Genomic DNA, 12,710 nt, shown 5'->3' with positions numbered 1-12,710 from the left:
AATCTAGTTGATTACATTCTAAAGCCTTTATTTCTCCCAAGGATCAATAATTCCTTGACTCTCTAGATCAATGTTTCTCAACCTTGGCAACTTTCAGATGTATGTACTTCAACTCCCAGGATTCCCCAGCCAGCATGCTATCTGGGGAATTCTAGGAGTTGAAGTCCACACATCTGAAAGTTGCCAGGGTTGAGAAACACTGCTCTAGATTCTTTCTGGGATGAGTAGTGGAGCTGATCTCAGACTCATAAGCTCCCTCACCAGGTACTATTCTCTGCAGAAGAAACTTACAACTTTAATCAGGAAAAACAATATGTGACAGCTTAAAAAATAACACATTTAATATGATATATATGATTATATATGTAATACACATGTATACATGTTTAAAACAAATACAAATAAATAATATTCCACAAAAGTATTGTTGGGTATAAAGTGCTACAAATTATTTTACTGGGTTTGCTCTGATAGACTTTAACAAAATATCTCCATGTCCATTTGATTTCTGACTGTCCCAGATTCCATAACATAGATGCTACTATTGTCTTCTTATGCTGAGGAGAAGTGGGGAATGAACAGGTGAAGCTAGCTTTTTTCCCCTCAATTTCTCCTAGAAATACAGACAAGTAACATCTGAACAGGCACTAGGTAATGTATGGAGGAGAAGGTTCCTTCATCTCAAGGGCAGCAGTCCCTTCTGGCTAATCTATGTGCAGACCGTATTAAAGAAATGGATGGGTAGATTGCACCGACTTCCCTTCCCCTTCCATCAAACATCACCAACTGTCAGGAAAACATCCTCCTGTCGGGAGATCATTCTCCTAAATATGGGGTGGTCCTGGGAAGAAGATGCGTTTGACAGATGGCTAGGCTGGTGAGTTTACTCAAGGCTTTGCACAAGTATTTTGCATGGGTGAATCTAAAAGGGGCACGTTTATCAACTGAAAGAAGGCACGGGGAGTGAGGGTAGGAAGGAGTAATGTGGGGCTGGTGCACCATGAAATGGCCAAGAAACCCCTGCTGCTTCACAACACACACACACCCCTCCACAATTTGGCTGCTGTAATTCAGGCTTCTTCTGAATACAGTTGGCTGCTATTTGAATTGGTCCATCTTTCCAAGACAGATCTCCAAGCCAGAGATCAGCCCAGAGACCTGGTGAGTACAGGGAGACATCCCAGTTTAAAAAGGCTGGATTCTCCTGCTGCCCAACACAGAATGGACCTGGAGAATACTGCTAGAAGGATGAGGTTATGTCCACACTAACCTAAATTAACCAATAGGAGTCATCTGATTGTACCACCAACCTTGGACCAGGGATTGCCTGCTCATAAATAATATGTACATATAACACAAACCTGAAAACTCAATCTCCAGGTTAATAAATCCTCCAGGGGATCAAGTACATTTTAAAAATTATTTACCATTTTTCAAGCTTAGATTTTCCCGAATTTCTTCATGATCACATGGGTGAGTGAAATCAAAAATGCTGTGCCCGGTCAACTCCACCTAGAAAGACAGAAAAAAATCAAGAACAGCATTTCCATCTTGTTGTCAGCACAGATAGAATAAACATCACCTGAGAAAAAGTGAAGAAATAAAATAATATTACAAAATGAATTTACCTGAGCAATTAGATAGACAGATAGACAGATAGACAGTTTTATATTTCATCCATCCCCAAATACAAAAAAAGGCACATGATAAAGTTTGATAGAAACCACATGGTAAGGATAATGTTTTTCTGGCATGTGTTTTTCTTCTAATGTAGTCATTGCAAGGCATTTGCTATTGTTAGAGCTCTATTAACAATAAAAATGTCCTTTTGTTATAAATTCACAGTCTAACTATTACTATATATATATATATTATTTAATATACATTCCCATTCTCTTCTAAGGGCTGGCAATAGCTTCAATGATAACCTTCAATTGTTTTGATTACACAACAAGCTATTGTGGAATGTAACCAAGAACCATTGTTGTTCAATAGCTCTTTTTATAGAAGAGGATGAGGGCTATTTCTAATGAAAGTAGAATATCACTCATAAATCTCAGAAGACAATGAACTATGTGTAAAATTCTTATTCAGCCTTATGCTACTTGTGATTTACTAAGCTAAATATAGTCTACCTATCATTCACTCTGAATTCTTCAAAAGTTAAGCAATTCTGTCCTTTAGCCAAGTGACAGAATTTTAAAAAAAACAGATTTAATTGATACCCTGGCTTGTTTGTTTATATTTTAGTTCTATAAGGCTACCCAACTCAACAATGACTCTGGTAACCAGGGTAGCTCATATAGCAGAGGTGTTACATGAGCATACCAAAGTGTCTCTATAACTGCTCATGCCACTACATTCTGGACCAGCTGTAGCTTCTGAGTGGTCTTCAAGGACAGTCCCAGGTAGAACGCATTACAATAATCCATATGTGAGATGATAAAGGCATAAATGACTATGAGAAGGGATTCCTAGGCCAGGAAACAGCATATTCAAGCAGGACCTATAAGTCCAGGAAGACCTAAAATTGCATAGCAGTTCCATTTGGGGGAGTGCCACCCAAATCTGAGCCCAAAATGGAGAATTACTAGCACTGGAAGAACCGCACACCCATAGCAACATAATCTTGTTGGGATTCAGCTTAAACCTGTCCCTCACCATCCAGACCCAAACAGCCTTTAGGCACTGGGACAAGATCTCAACAGCATCACACTTGGTCAACCGGGAGGCAAGATACAGAGTTGAGTATCATCAGTGTACTGATGACACCTGACCTCATTCGATGAGTGACTTAACCAGCAGTTTCATGAAAACTGGCCGGAAAGGAAGAGAGCCACCTCAACACCATGTTTCCCACTCCCAATCCAGGTCCAGAAGGATACCATGATTAATGGTATTGAAAGATGCTGAGATATGAAAAAGAACCAGGATGCTTGAAGCACCCCCATCCCATTTTGCCAGTGGTCATCAACACATGTGATCAATGCTCTCTTCATGCTACGCTCCAGCCTAACACTTGACTGAAACAGGTCCAGATAATCTTTGCTTGTTTGTTTGTCTGTTGTATTGGATTTAGAAGCTGCCTGGCTCTCAGTGATTCTGGGTGGCTTACAACTCTAAAAATAGGAAACAGTAAAATAAAAGAAAAAAGATATGCATGTCCCAAACAAACAACCTAATACATCAAAAGAAAGTGAACAGAGGTTCAACAGTCCCCTTAACCCTAGACCTGGAAGGAGAGCCAGGTTTTCAGAGATTTGTGGAGCAGCTGCAGGAAGGAAGGAGGAAGCTGTATGGATCTCCAGGGGAATGTTATTCTGTGGGCAGGCACCACAACAGAGAAGGGGTGATTCATAAGTCCCTATAGATCACTGCTTGATTGAAGGGACCTGGAGCATGCCCACTCTGCCTGATCTTACTGGCAGACAGAAATTATTAGGTGGGCCCTTAAGTAACCAGGCCCTATGACATGAAGGGCTTTACAGATGATAACCAGGATCTTGAATTGCATCCAGAAACTAAAGAGCAACCAGTGCAGCTCACAAAGCATCAATGACACATGGGTGTAATATGGCATGCCTGCTGCATTCTGGACCAGCTGTAGCTTCTGAGTGATCTTCAAGGGCAGTCCCATGTAGAGTGCATTGTGGTGGTCCATCCAAGAACTGACTACAGCATGACTGACTGTCTAAAGGGCCTTCTACCCTAGGAATGGGCAGAACTGGCACACTAGATGGATCTGTGCAAAGGTTTCAAGATCTCTTTTTCTTCCAGGGCACTCTGGAGCTTTAGGTTAACAATTTTACCCAAAAAGGGAAAGTTACAAACTGAATTAAAATTGTGCAGAACTATTGGATTTTAGACTGGCTACCTGTTAATTAGAACCATCTCCCTCCTGGTTAATTAAAGCCTCCCGGGAGATTATATGAGATTGGATCCATGTAGTAGTAAATCTATCATTTAGAGATAGGGTGATTCCACCTGCCTTAAAAGAGTAATGATGTGCCCTCGCCTCAAGAAGTTATCACTACAGTCATGAAGATCCTATCTCTTCCCTCAGGAGTCACAGGATCAAATGCTTTCCAGGTAACTGTTATAGTCTCCTCTCTCTTGGAGAAGTCAGTGCTGAAGATCCTGATCCAACAGGTTAAGTAATCAACCACCTGAGGCTGACTCAACAGGAGCAGATGTGGGAGGAGTCAGATGATAAGGGACCAGATCCTAGCAGAATACCAAGTCGGAGGATGCATCAGGAGTTTCGGAGCACTGAGCAGAATGCTTCATCCAGAAACAAAGGCACAACTGAGTTTTACCACCATTGTACTATTTAAGAGCAGCTGCCAGCAGCTGGCCTCCTTATTGGGAACTTGTTTGTTCTTCATCTTTCTCCAGTGGCACTCTTCCAAAGCTCCTTAGAAAATCAAGGAGCTCCATGGGATCAGCAAACAGGGAGAGCCCACATATGAGCAATCTGATCCCAGCCCTCATTATACTCCCATTCCAGATGGAGATCAAGGCCTCAGTTGAACTCTAGGAAAAACATGAAGCTCCATCAGGTCCATTAGTTACCTGGGACAGACTAATCAAATAGCTCCTTTTTGGCCCCAGTTAGCTGCAAAGCAGAGTGATCCGACTCTGACAAAAGACTGATGGTAATGTCCTCCACCTTCAAATTATGTTGCAACTGTCCTGAGATAAAAAGCAGATCTAGCATGTGACTACCTGCGTGTGTTGGGCTTTCAATAACTTGGGACAGCCCATGGTAACCATGTGAAATCCTGAGTCAATGCCCCATGAAGGGAATTTAAAATCTCCCAGAACTATCAGCCTTGGAGACTCCACAGGCAGTGGGGTGAGAGAGTCAAGCACCTCAGGCAGGGATGTTGCTGCATAGCAGGAAGGCCAGAACAGCAGCAACAAATTCAACTGCTCCCTAGAGCCCAACTTCAATCACAGGGTTTCATATCTGGTTATCTGCAGTGCAAAGCCTCTAAAAGCTATTAGGGCTTCCTGAATGACAACTGCCATCCCACCCCCTCTGCTCTGGGATCACAGCTAGTTCTAAACTTGAAATCCATCTGGGCATACCTCAGAGAAGGGGATACTCCCCTTCAAGCCCACCCATATCTCAGTTACACATGCTGCATTGGCTGCCTCATCCATGATAAGGCCATGAAGGAGGAGCATTGCTATCTCAATCTGGGATTTAACAGCACCATCTGGAGACCAGGGTTGATCATCCTGTGAACTTATTGTACAGGCCTGCCCTTATTAAAAACAGTTCCAAATGAACACACCTAAATCTTTAGTTGAACTCTAGACAATAATGGAAATCAAAACTAGACCATCAATATGAAATTAAAAGGATATGAAACCAAAAGGAGGATGCATGGCTGAATCTCACCTGCACAAAACAGCTCATTCCCTGCTTCCAAACAGGTGTTGCACACTGTCCAAACTGATGGTATGATTTACTGGGCAATTATGTGCACTCATATCCCTTCACCAATGGCTATTCTTCTTCTACACCTCACAGCTGTATATGTAGAACCATTTATGGTTTCAGAGCATTTCCCTGTGTCTCTAATCCTAAAGCAAATGCATTGCTCTCTTCACTGGAACAGTGCTGCAGAGACACCAGTACAGTTATCTTTTGTGTCTGAGATTTACAGGAAATATTTTGTTCAATCTTATTTTTTAAAAATTCCTTTTATCAAGGAGAGAATATGAGAAGGAGCAGAGTTATATTATCCAGCTTGCTATGAGAAATGAATAGAGAATACTCTTACCTGTGTCAAGCCCATATATTTGCTAATGTTTTCTGACAAAAAGATCATGTCTCCATCCTGTGTGATGACAGTGATAAATCCCTCTAAAGCTTTCAGGTACAAGTTATCCAGCTGCTGATCTGTCTCAATTTCTCTCTCATTGTTGGTGCAGACTGCAGGCGTGGGTTGAGGGGAACAGAACCAAAAGGAAATAAGACAGGAAAAGAAAGTTAGCAATTAACAACCAAATCCTGCTGAAAATCCCTATACATTGTAAATAATGGATGCATAATTTAACCAGAAAATAATAGTACAGTCATTTCAAAGTCAAGGTAAATTAGACAATGTGGCTTTGAATCCTACACTCAGCATTAAGTCTTACTGAGGCCAGTGGAACTTATATCCTATTAAACACATATAAGACAGCACTAGAAACTATAAACTGTCAAAATGTATTGATAAATACAGTACATCTCAGTATAATGGGGCAGATTTTTAACTGATAAAGTTCGTTAAGATGCTAACTGTTAATGTCAGGGAATAGCAAGTCCCTGATCTCCTTTCTTATGATTGTTTTTCTCTAACCTGACTTCTACTGGATAAGTCTTTCAAATACAGGTTAACTTCAGATAGACTGTCATCTGCATAGTACAACACTTGACCATCCTAGCAGGAGATGCAAACCTTTGCTACCACCCTAATCCTATCAGATACACTCATATGTAACTGGTTAAGGAACTACATGCAAACATCTTGCCTAATATAATTGCTGGGAATATGCATGCACAGTAAGAATATCATCAGTAACATTACCCATTGGAAGGAGCCAAGTAGATCAGTTTATTATTATTGATTAGCCATTAGGCCATATCAGGATACAGAATATAAAACATAAGACATTAATAAGACCATATATTAAAAATAGGATAAGAGAAACAAATTGAAATTAAAAAAGTACAAAGATGCAAATCATATTTCTGAATCACCCCTACAATTGACTCCGATCAGATCCACATGTGCAGATCTCAACTGTATTGTTTTGTTCAAATAAAGGGCTGTATTATATGTAATTTTTGAATTCTGATTGCATATGAAATATGTTGTTTTAATATAAGGATCCCAATAGGTCATTTGTCTACTGTGCGGTCCAAGATACTGATCCCTCTCTTTTTTATACAGTTGACATTCAAATAATATATGTGTTATGTCTTCTATCTCTGGAGCTCTGCAAATACAAGTGCGTTCATTATAAAGGACTTGGTTAAATCGTCCATATTTAATCGTGCCAACTGTTCAAATCTTGCTTGAGTAAATACTGCCCTAAGATATTTGGACATTTCTGTGTTTAAATGCTTGGCAGTTTAAGGTTGAGTGAGCCAACCTTACTAAGGGTGGCTGTATCTTTCTGCGCTTCTGTATCCAAGATTCTTTGTGTGGCAATCTTTTTAGCTTGTTCTCTGGAAACAATGGGACATGAGACAGGGCACTGGAAGGGAAAGCAGGGGGTAGTATTAGGATCTCCCCTATCTAATCCTCTCCAAACCCAGTGCAGTTCCTTACTACTTCACCAGGGCTAAATAAATGTATTTCTAACATGCTTCTGTAACCATGTATGTAAATCAGATGTTAAGCCATACTAACCCAACAGAGTGTCATTACAGAGAAGTAATATAGGACTTTTATATAGGACCTAGCCATCCAAAACTTTTTATTCTTAGTTTGCCATTTGTAATTATTATTTTCCTTCCTTCCTTTTCTTCTTGCCAGCTATTCTTCCTTCCTTTTATTTTATTTAGCTTTCTCTTTTATTTTTCTTTAACTTTGCCTTTTCTTGCTTCCACCTACTTATTAGCTAAAGCAGTAAACAAACTGATTCTGTTTTAGTACACTCTAGAAATGCAGAGGAACAAATATTATGAGCTAGGAAGACTCTGTTCCAAATATCACATTAGTGACAAATTTAATAGGGGACTCACCACTGTTCTTTGATCCTGAGTCTCAACCTCTATACCAACATGGGAATAACAGCATGATAGGTGTAAGTGTTATTGAGAATTGTATTTTCACACAATTACTAACTCACATGGTGTTTTACAAATAAATATTTCCTGCACAGTTTGGTAACATCAGAAAAGCTTGCTAGCAACATTGGCCACAGTCCAGAAAACTACTTTAGGTGTTTGAGAATCAAGCAATCCAAGAATAATCTCCTTCTCTTTCTCCTTCTTCTCTACCCCCAATCACATTTGAAATATAACTGAATCTCATGATCAAACATGCATATCATGTAAAGGGGGCTATTCACAGAAGGTAAAGACAAAATTTGTTAGAATACCCTTCCCCATCCTGGTGCCAGCAAGACCAATGTTCACATTTGTTGGGAGGATTTGGGGAAAGGGAAGGGCAATCAAGTTGGGAAGAATGTGCTAGGTGCTCATGCAGGTTTATGTATTCTCTTGACTGTAGTTTTGCTTCATTTATGACATTATTTAGTATAAAAAATAAGTTTCCATTTCTAGCGAATTACTTTCATTAGATATTTGGTGAAAGATGTATATTTAATAGCAAGGACTATTAACACATATAGATATACTTTTTTTAAAAAAAATGCTGAGTTATAAAACCCCAAATTGTTATGATTGCAACAATTATCCTACAATGGGCAGGAAATAGGGCTCAGTTCATGGATAATATATATTCTAATTGAATCATGACCTTAAAAAAAAAAGTCCTTTATGGTAGCATCAACTTTTGGTAGTACAGAAATATTACCCAACAAAAGACTGGGTTACATTTGTTCAATTTAGTCATTAAGTTTGTTTAAGAATAACATATGCAGTTTTTCTCCTTCCAGAGGGATACAACTCAAAAAATAAAAAATAATAAACCAATGTCATGAATTTGAGTTTGTTAAAAATAATATTGTTGCAGATGCATGTAGTCTAATATATATCTTGGACTTTAAAAAACAGATTTTAATCAACTAAGACTAATAAGATTCTGTGGCAGAAGTTCATGGGAAAATCAACTCATTAAAGGTGGGCGTTCCTCAAGGAGGAGATACTAAAAGTGCAGTTGCAAACAATTCTAATGAGGAAAAAAATGAAATACCAAACAAATCAATATGGTTATGCTAAAAGCATAGTGAAAATCTGAAAACAAAAAATGGACATTTACAGGAAGTGGAAAGAAGGATAGATCACCAACGAGGTTCTGAGATACAATTCTGGAGATAGCTCACCGCTGTAGTAATGGTGTCAAGAAAGCAAAAGCTCAAAATGTGCCAAGGTTAAGAAAAAAAAAAAGAGCTCAAAATGGCAAATGCGTAGGTATGTTCAAAATAAAAGGAAAAGAAAAGAATCAGTATACAAGTTGCTTGGTGGAAATGGTAAAATTCTACTAGCTAATAGAGAGTTAGATGCTTGTCTCCACTGCGCCTGAAGCTCATTTGGTCATCTTGTGCCATTCACTCTCACTGTCTCACTTGTCTTAATTTAACTCAAAAGATTGCCACAAAGATAAAATCAAATAAAGTTGTGCTTTATATGTGATAGACTGACATGCAGAGAATGAAGGGAAGATAAATAATATCCTCAGTGCAATCACACGCAAGGTCATTGAACCGAAGGCCAGGAAGCTAATCGGTTCATTGACATGGAATGGATGTTGCAGTGCTTGCTTATTTATTTATTTATTTATTTAGCTAGTTAGCTAGTTAGCTAGCTAGCTAGCTAGCTAGTTCAAATAGAGAAAACACAGCTTCCAGTGTCACAGATGCTTTAAAAAAGAATACAGTAGACAGAATTTATGAAGGAGGAAGACATCAGTCCATGTTACCTCTAATATTGCTGTGAAAAACTTCCATAGCAAAGGTTAATTATATAATATTGGGAACAAAGCAAAACATGCACATGTGTGTATGTATATGTAGGGAGGATTTAGATGTTGGAGGGCCAAAAACAGATATTACAGTCATTCACTGATCCATCCATCCCATTCATAGATAGGCAGGTGAAGAGGTCTGGCTATGAAAAGAAACATATGGGTGAGGGAGTAAAGGTCACCCCTATTCCATACATTGTCCCTCACTTTCAGCTAGTTGCTATGTCCTTCTATTCTTTGCTCCATTTCTTACTTTTTTCCTTACTTTTTCTTTTTCCTAGAAAAATGGCTCTCACTGGATATGATGACCTCCAATTGCTGTAATTTCCAAGTGAGCTCATTGTCTGTCTGTCTGTCTATCTATCTATCTAATTTATATAACCATCCATTTCACAAATGTGATACAAATATGAATCACATATTTTACTTTACTTTACCTTACCTGGCGCAACTGGATAAGGGAGTGAGGTATGGAAGATGCCACTACCCTTCTCTCTCTTTACATGAGAATGGGAGGTACACATTCAATGACAAATATGCCTAAATCAGCATTTTGGGCCCAAAAAGTCATCAGGGCAGTTTCTATGTTCCTGCATGTAGTGGCAAACCATCTGCATGTACATTGCCAGTGCCCTCTTGTAAATACATGCAGATGGTCTGTGGAGGGCCCCTTATAAAATAAAGAGATTATTTCAGAAACATTAAGGGCTGGCCCAAGGCTGTATGCTGATGGAGGCACACAGTGGTGCTTCTGTCAATAGAGGACAAGAATATCTTCTGAATTCAACAGTAACCCAGGACAGCAGATTCCACTAGGGTTAATGGCAGCTGCAGCTGCAGCAGTTTGCTGCCACTCATTCACTGTGCCATTGGCTCATGCTTACTCTCTGGTTCAATACATGCTACCGTGTACTAATGACTGCATGAGCATGGGTCATATAGACACAGCATAAGTGCATGTGCAATGCCAGGTAGCTATCTGTGGTTCATTGAGTCAGAGAGACCTTTCCTAATAGCACAGTCTGTGATGTGTTGTGAAAAGGTAGTTAGGGAAGAAAACCAGCCGGCTAAAGCCCGCAGGATGGAAGAAACTCTTCTTTTGGAGTCTAGCTTCGGAGGGCAGCAGTCAAAAAAGTGAAGCTGATTTTCATCTATACCTGCCCTATGTGGCAGCTGCTTCCTTCTGCCTACTATTACAACCAGCCCTATGAGAACAAAAAGGAAAGAAATGTGAAGACTTTGGAGAGCAGGAAAAATGACGGAATAGACTGAGAATTTCAAGCAGCTACTGGAACCATTGTCTTGAACCTCAATAAACTTGAGCAGAGAAGGAAACAGTTTAGCTTACCCACCCATCCAACTTGATTGTGGCTCTAAAGTGATTATTATTGCCTTATGCTGTGTCTAAATAATTTTCTAATGACATTTTGTAACAAGTTGTAAATATAAGCCCCTTTTCTGAGAAAGGCATTTTCTTAATTAAAGTCTTTTGTTTGCTGTTTGCAATCAAGTTACATAGGTGTAGTCATAAGAATACATGTATGTTCAGAACAATGGAAAATGGAACTCCAAGCTATGCATCTATAAGTCCTCATAAAACAGAGCTGTGAATGGGGCCACAGGAAGTTACTTCAAACTAGTCAGGCCATTGATTCAAGCAGAAGTCTTTTTCAGAGTCCCCAAGGAATTTACTTATTCCATCAATTTTTAAGACTGCCCATTCATCAGTCACCGTAAGGCTTATAGATAGTTAAAACAATAAAGAAGAAGAACTGTGCTGTGAAGAACAAATCAGATATATTATACCACAACTGGTGCTTCGTGGGACCACTCATAAAACTGACTCAGTCTTCTGGAAGAGCCACATCTTAAATTATTCCCTGAAGGACAACAGGTTCAGGGCCACAAGGACCTTTGGGGCAGTGTATTATTCATAGAGAGAGCCAGTTTGGTGCATTGGTTAAGGCATCAGGCTAGAAGCCAGGAGACCGTGAGTCTTAGGCACGAAGCCAACTGGGTGACCTTGGGCCAGTCACTCTCTCTCAGCCCTAGGAAGCAGGCAATGGCAAACCACTTCCAAAATCTTGCCAACCAAGAAAACTTCAGGGACTAGTCCAGGCAGTTGCCAGGAGTCAACAATGACTCAAAGACACAAAACAAAACAAAGAACAAAAATACACCTATCCATAGGACTGGCATGGGACCTTTTCTGCCCACAGGTTATGTACCTACATATCCATGAATCTGCATTATTTTATTCAAGATGCTCCGTGGAACTTGTCAAGAATATCCATTATCTCCTATTATATTTAATTTGATGTTGGAAACATTGTCCTATCTTATCAGAGAAGCAAGACATTTTAAGAATAATAGAGGCTGGGGTTGAACATAAACTCCTACTGTATGCTGATGATACAATTGTGTTTGATAATTATGTTTCATATTATGCAACACTTTGATAAATTATGAGACTACTCAATTAAATTAGAACAAGTACAATATATCTATTATAAGCTCTAACATTTCCATGAAAATATGTAAAAATTAGGGTGTTACTTTTTGATGGGATTATCAGAAATAATTATTCCAAGGACATTTGTTGATATAAATAAAATTCCTTATCTCAGATGAAAATCAATATAAATAGATGTTTAAAAATTACACTGAATTATATAGGGAAAGATTAATGTTGTAAAACTAAACATTATTTAAGATTGATGAGAAGGACAAACCCCTAGATTATCTAAATTATGGTTATCATAATAACTTTCTTGATTTTCAGCTTTAACTTGCCTGATTTTCAGTTTTGTCACTGGACGTATATGTTTTATGGCATATAAGCGACCAAGTCAAAAACCTACTATGGGCACAATTAGAGAGCTTCATAGCAGAAGCTTGGTACCATTTATAGCAATAGTTCTATTGCATTTTCTTATTTAGAAGATGTTCGTAGAAGCATAAGTTTTAATAACATTTTTTAAACTTTTACTCAGGGACAATTGCATGTAAACCTTTTATTTAGAAGTCATGGGCAAGCAGGGGCATTAATACTTTAGA

General features: G+C 38.9%; 1 protein-coding gene across 2 annotated transcripts in view; it reads right to left on the bottom strand.

Annotated features, from left to right (window-relative positions):
* Window positions 1-12,710, bottom strand: part of EPAS1 (endothelial PAS domain protein 1) — a 127,646-nt gene that overhangs the window by 42,129 nt on the left and 72,807 nt on the right. For both annotated transcript variants that reach the window (XM_088147802.1, XM_088147795.1), the window contains exons 3-4: window positions 5,793-5,944; window positions 1,428-1,512 (exon numbers count right to left, since the gene is read on the bottom strand). In XM_088147802.1, coding sequence (XP_088003928.1) covers window positions 1,428-1,512; window positions 5,793-5,944 — 237 coding nt within the window. The remainder of the gene's footprint in view (window positions 1-1,427; window positions 1,513-5,792; window positions 5,945-12,710) is intronic.

Source organism: Python bivittatus, unplaced genomic scaffold (assembly GCF_059951505.1).
Source record: "Python bivittatus isolate LINGU-HERP-01145 unplaced genomic scaffold, Pbiv_v1 ctg000020_np1212, whole genome shotgun sequence".
In the NCBI taxonomy this organism is placed as follows: Eukaryota; Metazoa; Chordata; class Lepidosauria; order Squamata; family Pythonidae; genus Python; species Python bivittatus.
The sequence above is the reverse complement of the archived record's forward strand: the minus strand, read 5'-3'. Positions and strand labels throughout refer to the sequence as shown.